This window comes from Paramormyrops kingsleyae, chromosome 25, assembly GCF_048594095.1.
Source record: "Paramormyrops kingsleyae isolate MSU_618 chromosome 25, PKINGS_0.4, whole genome shotgun sequence".
Classification (NCBI taxonomy): Eukaryota; Metazoa; Chordata; class Actinopteri; order Osteoglossiformes; family Mormyridae; genus Paramormyrops; species Paramormyrops kingsleyae.
In genome coordinates this window covers 3,508,394-3,523,143 of record NC_132821.1, presented here as the reverse complement: position 1 = coordinate 3,523,143, position 14,750 = coordinate 3,508,394, and the positions used below count along the sequence as shown (strand labels likewise).

Here is a 14,750-nt window from a genome sequence, read left to right as displayed (position 1 = left end):
CGGCGGCCGTGAGTAATTATGCCCGTAGGACAAAGAAAAATAAAAAACTAAGGAAATGTACTATTTGTTTTTTCAAAATTTTCCTGATCACACTGATTAGAAATGATATAAATATGGCTGAAACAAACGTAAAATACGCCAAGCTTCATAGTTCAGAGTGAATCAGTTATAAAACACCATGTCAACTGGATAGCATCAATTTTAAATGATGGAAATATAAACTAATACTCAAGATATGTGATATTTAGGTAATAGTGTTGATCCATCCATCCTGCCATTTTCTGTAACCGCTTATCCTATTCAGGGTCGCGAGTTATCCGGAGTCATCTCGGAGGTTATGGTCATTGAAAAATGATTCGAAATATCACTTAAGACTTTTTAATAATTTTCACGAAATTGATTTATCACCTTTCAATGCTTCTTGATGACACGCGGATTCAAATCGTATATGCGCTATATTTTAAATACAATAATTAAGATGACAAAGATACGCCTACTTCAGGATAACGAAGTCCGGCAAAAAAACTTGCCTCACATCAGAGGCTGCTAGACATGCAGCCACTGGGAGTGATGTTTGGAAATCTGTGAATTGAGGTTTTATTCTTCACTTCCTTTAGCAAAACGTTAGCAACATGCTAATTGCTCCTGTGTGAAACATTAAAATTCGTCGAAATATACCAGGAGCAACAAAGAATTCATCTCATCCGACAAAACGAGAAGCTTATTTAATAATCGTTTTACATTACATATGACATGTCATTTTCACTGACTTCCTGAAATTTCATTACTTTTCTCAGAAACCCCGGATATTGAGAAATGTAAACAAACCGCCTAAAAATACGTCAGACTTGCGTCTGTTCTGGAACGGCTGCACGTCAATCTGTCCCCCTGAATTCTGTTTCCATGGAGATGGCTACGACACAAAGTGTAGAGCTACGTAGTCAGTAGCTCTCTATAAATTCTAAGGCGCATGCAGAGTTGTGGAATTATCACTGTTGGATGCTTATCTCTGTTGTCGTGATGGCTCCGACTGTGCTTGTCTGGCTCTGCCTTTTCCAGTGCTTGCTTCCCATTGCCCACACCTGCCTGCAGTGTGATCCACTGGTGCAGCTAATGCATAACAACTTTTTGAAAGCATTCTCCAATGCATCAGTGGATGATGATGAAATAATGCGTTATTTAAATTACAGCTTTGCAAAGAGCAGCAGATACTCCTATGGAGTAATAGGTAGGTGTGTGTGTGTGTGTGTGTGTGTGCTGTCTTATCGACAAGCAACAATGATAAAGCATCCTAATAATTTCATATGCGTAGTTAAATAACTAAACAATATGTTTTTTCATCATCTGTAAAATATAAATGACTCGTATCTGGGCTTGGTTTTGCACTGGTGGTACAATAACTAATGGTGTCTGACCTATTACATTTGTCCAAGATGCCACCACACTGTCCAGGGCAAGTAAGGAATATCGGACAGAGATCGATATGCTTCTTCATGACGTTTCTCTCCATACTGGTAAGACAGTTCACTAGTCACACAGCAGCCTATTGTGGAGTTATTAATGCCCTTACTGCACCCCAGCTCACATGTGTGATACTTCTCTGGAGCTTCTTCAAACACATGCACATGTGGGAATTTGTGGCAGCGAAACAAATATATGTACCACACTGCACATTTTCACCATACTGCATACATGCACAAAATCAAACATAGTTTTGTCCACTATTTATATTGTATTGTGTTGTTGATGTCATACATGCATTTATTGTGTTTGTATTTGTGTGTAGCACCATAGGGGACCCAAGGGAAACCAGATGTCAATGCACTGTGTACTTGTACATGGACATGCTAACAATAAAGAATTTTCTCTGCCCAGAACAAGACCGAGAGAATGTCACCAAAGACATGATGGACAAAGGGAGAAGAATTTTACAGGAGAATCTAGAAACCTTTGTCCATACAGGTACAGACTTTTGCTCTCATGTTATAAATAACGGTTTGCAATCTGTTAGTGTCAGCTGGAAATGACATATGCATTACTTCCTGTTGGTTTTCTTGCAGGTCTTTGCCCAAACAAATGTGGTACGTAAGGCTTTTTTAATTATCTTTTTCATTCAGCAAAGGCTTTATGCTATCTGTTTTCCCTATACGTGTGACAGACTGTACTTGTGAATCTTGCTTCAATAAGAGAAGAGCTCCATAGGTATTCAAAGCTGTCATTTTTTTCTTCCTATGTCTGGATATTTTCTTCCCTGTGATTCTCTCCCACCCCCCACCATTCAGGGTTGCTGTATCAGAGAGTAATCAATTGTTACACCTGTGCCTCTGAGATACGCACCTGCCCCTCTCCACCCGACCGGAATACCTGTGGTGGTGAGTGATTGTGACACTTCTCCATCCATCCATCTGTCTGTCTGTCCATATCTGTATACACAAATGCACAGTATGTCTTCCTTTCTGCTCTGCTCCTCTTTTTTGTTTGCTACCGCACATCACCAGCAGGGTAGTATTAATTTTTCTTTCTCCACCTTGGTCAGAGCGCCACCTGGAAGCCGAGGAGGGAAGCTCTGCAGTCCTGGACTGCTCTTTTCCCTGGCACAATTTGGTGGAGGGAGACAAGGTCTATCAGTTCTCCCGGGTAAGACTCACAATAAATGATCACTGTGTCTTTCTTATATCATCCATTTGTGTGTGTGTGTCTATCTGTGTGAAATAGAACTTAAGAACAAGTTGGCTGACAATAAAAACGTAAGGTGCAGATACATTGGTTGAATAAAAACATTTAGCAAACCAGTATTACTGAAATGTATGGGCACATCGGGCTGTCGAGGTTTGCTAGTGTTTTTCTTATTTATTGTTTTATGTCTCTCAGTACTCAAATCCTGCCGGCAAGTTTATGGTGTTTTCAGCAACCTCTTCTTCAAGTGTGGTGCTAAATAACATAAACTTGGACGAGCAAGGAGTGTACCAGTGCCGTTTACTGGATAGCAAGAACAAGGTTTTGACCAGCTTGAAATACCGGCTGACTGGTGAGGTTTCCATCCTGTTTACATTGAAACTGCATCTGGCCCAGTTTTAAAGCAGTGGTTGTCCAACAGTAGTGTCCCCTCTGTTTCTTCTCAGTCAAACCTTCAGCCCCCACCACACCTGTGCCCACGCCTCCCACGCTTCCTCCCGACGACAGCGGCAGCCTCCCTCCTGAACTTCCCAAAGACCTGCTTGCTGCATTTGTTGCTGCAGTGATTGTTTTGGGTCTGGCTGGCTGCTGCGGCCTAGCAGTAGCTTTTGGGTGAGTAATTTCTTGGGCAAGGTACTCATGAGGAAACAAGACACTGACACATGCCCATTAAATGAAGAATGACATAATCAAACTAATCCTGAGTAGAAATATTTGGGCAAGCCGAAATCAAGGTAAATTGTGTGTCCTAATAAATTATGTCAGCTGGTTTGAATAGGTATTAAAAATAATAAATGAAACTCTATAGCTTAGCGTTGAGACGAGAGCGGCGGGAAGAAATTGTGATGGCGGAGGAGGGGACACTGCCAGACTGAGGAGCAGAAACCGGGAAAAGAAATGTGAGCGGCCTTTTTCTTCCAGAAAATTTAAATGAAATCCACTAAAACGTCATGTCTGGAAGGCGTCTCCTGTGGCCTTCCCTACCTCCAGCTGATTCATCACCCATGCGATCTCAGTGAGATTGGGTGGTTCACAGCTGAGCGGAGGGTCAGCTTTAAACAACTGCTCAAAGTAGCCGGCCCAGCGGGTCACAACTGCAGTGTCATCCATTACTGGCCCTGAGTGCAAGTCTCCGACGAACATATTCAGATGTGCGTAATGCTTTGAGTTGCTTTCAGTGTCGTCACCTGCAGCAATGTAACAACATCTCGTAATTCATTTTGATTTTGTGATTATTATTTGATATTGTTACAATAAAATTCTAATTTAGTTAATGTATTTTATGTACGTGACTTGTTTTTAATTCGTGAGAAGTGTGGTTTTCCCACTTTAAAAAGGTTAATTTCAACCAGCAGGTACTGATTGTTTGTTAAAAATGAAAACAACCTAACTTGTTTAGGAACATGGCCCAGTTTTAAAGCTCCAGTATGTTCTCTGTTAAACCAAGTGCAAATTGAACTGTAACTTCCAGAACTGTGCAAATTGAACTGTAATCTTTAAATTACAGAAACACATTTAGTTACAGTCTATGACACTGCCATACTTGTCTTTATCTGCATTACTGGAATGTAATTACTTTATGAGCAAGTGTTCCATGTCTCTATTAAAACAGTTTATTACCCTACTGATTGTGTTTTTTATTCAACCACTTGGTTTTAATAAATGTCTTATTATAAGCATTGCAGTTTGCATTAAGGATCGATGATTTTAAGGACAGTTTATTTAGAGACAATGTTTCAATACTGAGCAAAGCTTGTCTTATTCTTATTTCAAAAAATCTTCTACCAAATGAAGTTTTATGAAAATGCTTAAAACAAGATTAATATGCTACCGTTGGTGTATTTTGGATAATGAATATGCCATTTTATCAAGAGAATGTTACTTAACAGGATAATCACAACAAAATACCAACATTCAGGTAACGCAGATTTTTACTGGGTATCAATGCACAGATCCATGTTACGTATCATCCATATCAAAATGCAATGTAAAATTGTTCCTCAGTGCCACCAAAATGAAAAGTATTAAGCATGACAGTCAAAATGGCTAGATACACTATATTACCAAAAATATTGGGACACCCGAATTCAATGATTTGGTGCGGTGTCCTAATATTTTTGGTAAGACCCAGATGGATAAAGCGGTATAGATAATGGATGGATGGATGGATGGATGGTATAGATAATGGATAGTGTGTATTGCCAGTATGTCAGTGTAAACATGCTCCTGAGTGCCACGTTTCTGAATGAGTCGTTTCCCACTTACTCATTGTCACTGATTGATTGTTAGGTTCTTGTATTAAATTGGAACAATTTTACATTGTGTTATGATATGGATGATACAAAGCGTGGATCTGCGCATTGATGTGACAGGTGAAAACTTCGATCGCGTTGCAGAACCTGAAAATATTAACCTATTTCAAAGATATTTTGCACGTTTAATAACGAGGTCCAGTGACAACTTTTCCGCACTATTGGAAATTGCTATTAGAAATTTTGATTTTTTTCACCCCACCCTAGTGGGTATTGCTCCTTGGCCTTTTGGCTAAGATCAAGTGCAGTTGTTCTTATCAGTGCTTTTTTTGGTGGGATTTTTTGCATTAGGGTTTTTTAGAGGAGGACACGTTGATCTTAATGCATGACCTGAAGGTGGCCTGACCACTGTTGCCATGGGGCTAGCCATTGCCTTCTTGTAGGGATTTTGTCAGCAAGGAGAGTGGCAGGGGTGCTCAAGCCCCCATTCTGGAGCAGGAACAGGTGGCGATGGGGGCAGAAGGAAAAGCCCTGGTCTAGGAGAAGGAGGCCCCGTTGATTGAGGTGACAATGCCTGAGGGGTCTCCAAGTAAGTCCTCCTGGCTCCAGGCATCAGCAGGAGGAGGAGGAGGAGTGGGGCATCCCCGCGGAGGAGGAAGACGAGCTGAAGGGAGGCCCAACCTGACGCATACAGCCCCAGAGGTGACTGGGGACCAAGGCCGCGAGTGTCCCCCCTCCCCAATGCTACAGGCCCCCCACCTGGTGTATGACATAGAAGGACAAGAGTTCAGCAGACTTCAGGACTCCGCTAATGATCAGGAGTAGTTGGCGGAGTTGGAACTGGGGGACCTTTCGAGGTTGACTGGGGGGGGGGGGGCAGTAGGATTGTATTGTTTTTAAATAGCTGGTTTCTAACATCTTGTTGGAAGGTAGAGAGGATGTCAGCTCAGGGCATTTTCGCCATTTTATTCGTTCCTTAAACTTGCTGACGGTTTTAAAACATGAAACCCCGACATGCTGGGCTTCACCTGGCATAATAGTCGCAGAGCTAGCAGTCACATTGACTACATTTTAGCTTCACCCCCCGTTGTTTTTAAAAAGGTGTCCCTCTCCCCACAGTGGCCCACTGACCACTTGGCAGTGGAGGCCACTGTCTCCATAGACGCCCCTGTATATGGGGGCGGCTATTGGAAAATGAACCTGCAGATCCCGGAGGAGAGCGATTTTAGGCACCTTTTTTTAGATCACTTCTCCGAGTGGCAGAAGGACAAACCTACCTTCCCCTCCGTGGCCGAATGGTGGAAGAGTGTGAAGGACAGGATTCTTCTCCATGCAGTACAGCAAGCAGCGCAGGATGGAGAAGTTGTTCTCCATTTTGATGCAGGAGAGAAGGTTGCAGGATGAGTTCCTTAAATCAACATTTAAACATTTCCTCTTGATTTTCTCCTACTCCAGAAAATAATATTAGAGAGGAAAGAGAAATAATGAAAGGATTGACCTGTACACTTTATAACTCTCCTCACCTGATTCTGTTCTACTTTAAGAAAATGCAATGATTGTAGACAATTTAAGTTAATGTTTTGATGATTTATTATTCCACTCAGGGACATTATTCTTCATACGGAGGCCTGGATCGGTCTGATAGACAGAGAACGTGAAGGAACCTGGAAATGGGTGGATGGGACACCACTGACCACAAGGTAAGAGAGGTTATATATGTAACATCATTATAGACACAGAGAAGGAGATGCAGTGATGCTCATGCAGCAGAGTTGTAGTATGCTTCTCCTATTCATTTTGTATTTACATTTATTTATTTAGTAGATGTCTTGTTTAAAGTGACATACAGCTGAGAAAGCAGGGTCGGCCAGTCTTCATATTAATTACGGTTAAGGGTCTTGCTGAAAGGACCCAACAGTGAAATCACTAGGCCTAACCCACAGAGCCACACAGCACCCCCTTAAAATGGGTAACATGACCAAAATAATGATAAGCAGCAGTAAATCCCTCAGTAACTTATACAAATATGCAACTGCTGATTTGAGACATTCTTATTTAATAACGTGTGTGTGGTCTTTGGTAAAATGACGAATCACCTTTGTTTGATGATAATGATTATGATTGTTATTAATGTTGTGTATTCTTGTTTGTTGTTCAGTTACTGGAGGGAGGGAGAACCTAATGACATTAATGATGAGGACTGTGCATATAACATGGCAGGAACAAACCCCCGATTGAAGGCAAATCTACACACACATGCACATGCATTTCCATGTATGTAACAGTTCAATTACCCTGTAAACAGTCAGAAGAGTTTGCAAACTACCCCAATGTTTTTGATATAACTCACTTTAGGTTAATAATGGAATAAAATTGATTTGCTGTAAGATTTCCTTTGTGAGTGTGAGAGTCTGAAAGCGAGTGTCATGCCAGATGTGTGAGAGTAGGCAACCCTGAAAATGCCATAATTAGCTCTACACTTATCAATTTCTCTTTTTCTACATTTCTGTTTTTATCCACATATTTGTTTATTTCTGCATTCTGACATTTTATCACTTATTTATTCCTGTGTATGTGTATATATATATATATATATATATATATATATATATATATATATATATATATATATATATATATATATATATATTAGTGCTGTCAAACGATTAAAATTTTTAATCAGATTAATCACAGGGTTGCTGTGGATTAATTTTGATTAATCACGATTAAATATCATTCATTTTTAATCTATATTAATCACATTTCATTTTGCATGAGCAAACAGACTCAAGAAAAAAGGGAATATATATGCACTTAACATGTTTATTGAACATCTTGAACACGAGTCGGATGCATTCCATCTGCCACAGAAGTGCAATACCATGGACCCATATCAAAAAGCAAGATTTTTTGCTTAGCCGGACAACTTGTCGGATTAAAGGTACCTCAGTTTAAATGGTCTTTATCTTCGTTCGCTTACAATTAGCACGAACTACCGTAAATCCGACAAATAATCCAACTAATCATGAAGTCCAATTCTAGCCCGGTTAATTGCCATTGTTAGCAATATCAGTTGATAACACATTACGTGCGGTGCTTTACATATAAAACTCCGTAGCAATACATCCACAGATAAGTTGGACAGTATAGCGTGTGCGACCGATTTAATGAGCCACAAATGAGAAGTAGTGCTTAAACAGTATAAACCGAAAACTTTCCCTTCTGTTGATAAAGGGTGCAGCCATCTACTGTAGGATTCTGAACTCGGGATCCTCTGTGCTGCTCCGAGATATTTCTCGGATCTCCGAGAAACTGGAGCGCATGTCGTCACTTCCGGCTTCAAAACTCCGGAATCCGACTCGGAATACGAGTTCCGAGGGCAAATGGAACGCACTAAAACTGCCCGAAATGGGTTAACAGAGACATTTCAGGGATTTTGAATCATTCTGTGCTGCAGATGGGTTAATTGCGTTAAAAATTTTAATCAGATTAATCATGATGATGGATTAATCCGCGTTAACGCGTTAATTTTGACAGCCCTAATATATATATATATAATTTTATGTGATTTCTATTTCTTAACATGTAAAAAATACATTTCCACATATGAAGAAAATCCACAACTAAACTAAATTTCATGCATTTTTTTCCTTAAGAGATCATTTGAGAAGCTAAACCCAGTTGGATACACAAATCTTGTGGTGTTGTTACTATAATGTACCATTAGATGTCGCTACTTAACAGTGGTACTAGATATAGAGCGAGAGGAAAAGGAGGGGAAGAAGAAAGGTTACTGCAATGTGCACGTGTGTTCTGTTCGAGTGCATCTGGCACATGTTAATTAAACTTAATTAAGAAATCTTACAAGTCTCATTCCTTATACAAGACATAACAAATTGGCGACGAGGATGTTCGCATGAATCTTCGCAGATGCCGTCAGTGAGTGCTCCCTTTCCGACTCCCTTTCTGCCGTGTCCCGGTGAGCCCGTGGTACCGCTTGCAACATGGCTAAAAATGTTTCGGAACTACTTGCTCGTTATTAATGCTACAGGGGAATCCTGGCCGGAACCTAGGAAAAGGGCTTTACTTCTTCACTGTCTTGGAACTGAAGGTCAGAGACTGTTTTATACCTTACCTGCTACCGGTGACAATCTGGAACATGCCATTAAGGCGCTGGAAGAACATTTTCTGCCAAAAAGAAATGTGGTGGTGGAAAGGCATGCTTTCAGGAAACGTGTGCAAGCTCACGACGAGACAGTTGTGCAATACATTGCTGCTTTAAGGGACTTAGCTACTACTTGCGATACCTTTTCAACCATTGATTTAGAGAGTGCGTATCATCAAGTGCCTCTTCATGAGGACAGCCGTGACCTCACTGCGTTCATTACGCACAAAGGACTCTTCAGGTTCAAACGGGTGCCGTATGGTTTGGCTTCGGCTCCTGCTGCTTTTCAAAAAATGATGGCAATAATCCTGGACGGACTTCAAAATGTTGCAAATTACCTTGATGACATCATAGTCTGGGGACGTACTGTACAGGAGCATGACCTTGCACTACAGAAAGTGCTACAGCGCCTGAGGGATGCTGGACTGCAGCTGAACAACTCAAAATGTCAATTCAGAAAACAGAGCTTGAAGTTTCTGGGCCACAAGGTGACTGCGCAGGGTATTCAGGTGGATCAAGAGCATCTGTCTGCGATACTCGATGCGCCTGTGCCATCTGATGCTGTTCAATTGCGTTCATTGATAGGACTTTTATCTTGGTATAATAAATTCATTCCAAATTTTGCTTCGGTGGTGGTGCCTCTACGTGCATGCCTAAAGGCTGAGAATGGGTTCTGCTGGTCTGAAGATGCGCAAAACAGCTTAACAGAAGTAAAGAAGTTGCTTGTTAATAGTCCTGCTCTCGCACTGTTTCATCCTGAGTGGCAGGTGGTCATTTCCACCGATGCGTCTGCTTATGGACTGGGTGCTGTCTTTTCGCAAATAGTGCGCTCCTGTCCATCAGGATCTATCGCTTTTGCTTCCAGAACACTTTCGATGTAGAACAGAAATACTCCACTGTGGAAAAGGAGGCCTTGGCTTGTGTGTGGGCAGTCGAGAAGTGGAGGACATACTTATGGGGCCGCAGATTTATTCTACGGACTGATCATCAGGCCCTGACCACACTGCTGACCACAAAAGGAACTGATTGTGCTGGCATGCGAATAGCACGATGGGCCGCTCGATTACTATGTTTTGACTATTCAGTTGAGTACCGGGCTGGATCTGAAAACTACACTGCAGATTGTTTGTCTCGCTTGCCTCTGCCTTTTGTTTCAGATACAACATCAGATGCTGAACCCGAATTTGTCACTCTGGTGTCTACAGCCCTAACTGCTATATCCAAGGAAGAGTTTGCTACTGCCTCTGCATCCTGCCCTGAGCTCTCTGCATTACGCATGCAAATCAGCCGTAGCTGGCCTGCTTCGCTTTCTGCTCTGGATCCTGTTCTGCAACCATACTACAAACTCAGAGCTGAGCTCAGTGTTCAAGCTGACTTTGTCTTCAGGGGTGCTCGTCTGATAGTTCCAGGAGCATCTGGTTCATATTGCACATGAAGGCCATCAGGGAATAGTGCGAACGAAACAACGCTTGAGAGACATCTACTGGTGGCCAAAAATGGACATAAATGTCATGGACAAAATCGCTGCTTGTCAATTGTGCCTTTCATTGGATAAGACCGCTAAGGTTTCTCAGGTTCCACTGCAGCCTGTGCCATTGCCTTCTGCACCTTGGGAGAAGTTGGCAATTGACATCGTAGGCCCTTTTGAGACAGCTGTCTGGGACTGTCGGTATGCTATTACGCTCACGGACTATTATAGTAACTGGCCTGAGGTCGCTTTTACTGCATCTATAACTACCAAACAGGTTACTTCATTTCTGACTACTGTCTTCAGTCGGCATGGTAATCCAACGACCATTGTGAGTGATAATGGTCCTCAATTTACTTCACCAGAATTCGCTGCATTCTTGAAGGGAAGAAATATTGCGCATGTTCGAACTGCAAATTACCACCCTTCTGCGAATGGAGCCGTTGAGCGCTTTCATAGAGTGCTTAAGAGTACGATTCAGTCTGCTATTCTCCAGTCCGCCTCGTGGAAGGTAACTGTTACTGACTTCCTACAAGTTTATAGAGCTACACCTCATGCTATCACTGGTGTGTCTCCTTTTGAGTTGCTCCACGGCCGGAAGATGCGTACTAGTTTGGATGTTCTGGCTCCTCCATCTGCTGTTCTTGATCCTTCACAACTTCGGAAGCGTGTACTGGCACGGCAGGAAGACATGAAATTGCGCTTTGATCACTCACGTCATGTTCGTCCTACTTCTTTCAAAAAAGGGGATAGAGTGCGGATTAAAAAACCAATGCATGTGATGAAAGCACACCCAAAGTTCACTCCTCCTGTGGAGGTGAAAGAGAAGGTTGGCTCTTATACTTACCTTTTGGAAGATGGTAAGAAGTGGCATGCCTCCTGTCTGGCTCCTGTGCCAGATGTGGCGTCAAAGGGAACTGGTGACACTGAAACTGAACAAGGGAAGCCTTCTCATGCTTTTTTGTCGGGACACACACACACACACACACACACACAAACACGCTGTGGGCTAAATGTTTAATTTTAAGTAAAAGCTACCAGTGTTTCCAAAACGAACTGCAAATACAGGGTTTCCTTATATATATATATATATATACACACAGCATAACAATTCAATATAGACATTTGCATTATTGCAAACAAGTCTCAAAATGAAGACAAAAATAAATTATGCATAGGCTTATATCTTTGTTGTGGAGGTTCAATGAATCAACCTCGACATGCACTGCACTTAAAAAGAGAAGGTGAATGTTTATGAACAAAAAATATCCTGCTAGCTCTTTGATTTATAGATTGTCAATATGTTAAGGCGATGTGAAGGGGATATAGGGCTCTTGAATGAACAAACAGGCACACTTAGGTTCGCTTCTAAAAACGCTTTATTACAAGTAATAAAAAATAACCAAATGTATCTTGTACTATATTTGCTTTTAATGGCTTATTAGTTCTTTTATTGAAATACAATGTCAACCTTACATGATTTTAGTACAACAGTGTTTCATAATGTACTTTTGTTTGTTTAGTTTAGTCCATCGTCTGTGCTCTAGCTCAGCTGACAGGTGTGTCCACACAGAAAGCAGAGAACTTGTTCCTTGCTGGTCTTCAGCACAGCAGAAGGTAAGAGTTGCAGGAAAACACCTGCAAGGTTAAATGGTGCATGTAACATTGTTAACTGTGTACTTTTTTGTCTGTTCTAGTGAGATTGAAGACTTTGACCAGAGAATAACCTGTCAAATGAAAAAGGACGGTCTGCTGTAGGACTGTACATTTTTATTATTGCTTTTCACTTATCTAAGTGTTTTTTTTCTTTTCTCAAAAGAGAATTTTTACTTTACACAATTTGCAATAAATAATTTATATATAAAGCAAGTACTGACTACCCTCATAGTGTTTTTGCTCTTCACTTATTCTTCACTTTCCACAATAAATGAGTTGCACACAACCGGAAGACAAATTGATCTTGAACTTACCACTGCTAATGCTATCTGCACACTGACCTAATATTTTATTATGTTCTTGTATTGCTTAGATTTGCATTTCTAGTATTTCTTCTGTCATTGTTTCATTCCTTATATAGATCTGAGCTACATACTGTACAATGCACCATTTCAGGTTGACACTGTGATAATTTTGTTTTGCTTTCACTATGAAGATCTTGATAACTTCTCAAAACATAATAAGCACATTTAGGGAGGCCACAGTTCCCCACAGATTAAATACAGCAAAGAAAATGTGAGAGGACCCAAGATTCTAAGAAGCAGTCCGGACGTAGTGAGTCTTTTAAGCATGGACACTTGGTGTAAGACAAAATATATGGGAAATGTATTGTTAGTTAAATATACACAGCATACAAAACACTATGAACAGTATTTAAATATTGAAGACACAAAAGGATCAACATCCACTTTTCAGTCTGTTTATTAGGAATATTGCAGTTATTTTAGGTGAATATTTATCTGATTCATTTACTTATATGTATTCCAACAACTAACTGTTATTAGTGGTATTCAATATTTCTGAGCAGAAATTGTAGCATACACTTCCTTAGAATAAGACATTCTACTGCATTCCATTTTTCTACAAATGCATTATTGCCTGCACATAGTTGTGAGTAAAGCAATGATTACCAATTACTGTATGATGATCTGTCAAATATGTAATGTTGTTTTGTAATGTCAAAACATAATCAGGTAGACATTTCACGATAGTCAGTGCATTGCGCAGCGTTCGCAGTCATCAGTGCATTGCGTATGTGCTCGCCTATCGGCCAGGCAGTCAGTATACAGATCAAGTAGTGACATACATGGAAAACCAGTGTGCGCATGCCTTCGCAGATCGGGCACCAGTGTGCACATGTGTGGTAGAAAAATTAAATAAATCAACCTCTCTGATAACAGAGAGGCACTTAGAATAAAAGTCTAAGGGACACTTCCACTGGAAGACAGTTTCAAACAATATAACTTTTAAAAAGGATAAGAACTGAATTTTTATTTCTAAATAAGGTGATAAATCGATAGTGCAGTTATAAAACTTCTGCACGATTTCGCCACCACACCACAAAAATTTAGTAGCCTATTTAATATAATATAATCTACCCAAACAACAGATCCCTTATGTTGCTTGCTGACATACATTTCATTTGTGTCTGTCTTTGCCATTTCAAAACCATGTTGTGACTCTTGTGTGACTTTAATATAAGCTATTGGAGCTGTAATATTGTCAGTTTTACAATCTCTTGATTAATGTGGAAGATCGTAATTTAACATACATAGGATGATAATAAAGAATGTTTGCTTTCTTATGTGTCGGTCACGATAAGCAACCGCAACGGCCCGCATACCAAGCTACAGCGATTCTGAGCAATATTGGCAGTATGATCCAATTTCGATTTCGCCGTTTTTACCCCGAAATTTCTGCACGAATTCGCCACCACACCACATATATATATATAGTATACTATAATATAATTTACCCAAACAACGGATCCCTTATGTTGCTTGCTTATATACATTTAATTTCTGTCTGTCTTTGCCATTTCAAAACCATGTTGTGACTCTTGGGTGACTTTAATATAAGCTATTCGAGCTGTAATATTGTCCGTTTTACAATCTCTTGATTAATGTGGAAGATCATAATTTAACATACATAGGATGATAATAAATAATGTTTGCTTTCTTATGTGTCGGTCACGGTAATCGGACCGCCATCGGAAAGCTACAGCGATTCTGAGCAATATTGGCATTATGATCCAATTTCGATTTCGCCGTTTTTACCCTGAAATTTCTGCCTGAATTTGCCCCCCCTCCCCGCCGCCTTGCTCTAACCCACTCTCGCACTCGCTCACTATTTGGAGCGAGCCAGCCTTAAAGGGGCCAGATCGCATTACTGATGGTACCATATATTGTTCTAATCCGTACTGTTGTGACGCAGACAAATTGACATACAGTGACTACTAATATTAGCAGGATAGACTCAGTGTATAATGTTCCGAATATTTTTGGTGTACTGCTTGGCATTACTGGTCCACATCACAACTCCAGCTAACTTGCCTGTGTGGCCTGTTACTTGTCCCTTTTTTCTACTTATTAGTTACATTCAGTTTAATTCCAGTGACCATCTCCATTGTTCAGTGCTCACTACCTTTGATAAATTACATTAGGTCACTGATAAATGTTAATTATGATATATA

General features: G+C 40.6%; 1 protein-coding gene and 1 long non-coding RNA gene across 5 annotated transcripts in view; both read left to right on the top strand.

The window, feature by feature from the left end:
- The window catches only part of LOC140582834 (uncharacterized), a 137,630-nt gene that overhangs the window by 14,961 nt on the left and 107,919 nt on the right, over positions 1-14,750 (top strand). The gene's annotated exons all lie outside the window — the stretch shown is intronic.
- On the top strand, positions 761-12,430 carry LOC140582828 (izumo sperm-egg fusion protein 1-like). Of its 3 annotated transcripts, XM_072707232.1 has the most exons (12): positions 761-1,228; positions 1,434-1,514; positions 1,876-1,962; positions 2,061-2,081; positions 2,283-2,372; positions 2,537-2,637; positions 2,872-3,028; positions 3,123-3,288; positions 6,533-6,628; positions 7,087-7,202; positions 12,090-12,178; positions 12,259-12,430. In XM_072707232.1, the coding sequence occupies exons 1-12, from the start codon at positions 1,000-1,002 to the stop codon at positions 12,259-12,261; spliced, it is 1,236 nt and encodes a 411-aa protein (XP_072563333.1). In that variant the 5' UTR covers positions 761-999; the 3' UTR covers positions 12,262-12,430. The 3 variants fall into 3 exon arrangements, 2 of the variants coding, with proteins under 2 accessions (XP_072563333.1, XP_072563334.1); XR_011985606.1 differs by lacking the exons at positions 12,090-12,178; positions 12,259-12,430 and adding an exon at positions 3,485-3,575 and having other exon boundaries at positions 7,087-7,126; XM_072707233.1 differs by lacking the exons at positions 6,533-6,628; positions 7,087-7,202; positions 12,090-12,178; positions 12,259-12,430 and adding an exon at positions 3,485-3,954.

Excerpts from the sequence above, each read along its gene's own strand:
- LOC140582828 (XM_072707232.1), top strand. The coding sequence starts at position 1,000 with ATGCTTATCTCTGTTGTCGTGATGGCTCCGACTGTGCTTGTCTGGCTC. Across the intron at positions 2,638-2,871 it reads AGGTCTATCAGTTCTCCCGG|TACTCAAATCCTGCCGGCAA; the intron begins GTAAGACTCACA and ends TATGTCTCTCAG. Across the intron at positions 7,203-12,089 it reads ACATGCACATGCATTTCCAT|TCCATCGTCTGTGCTCTAGC; the intron begins GTATGTAACAGT and ends TGTTTAGTTTAG.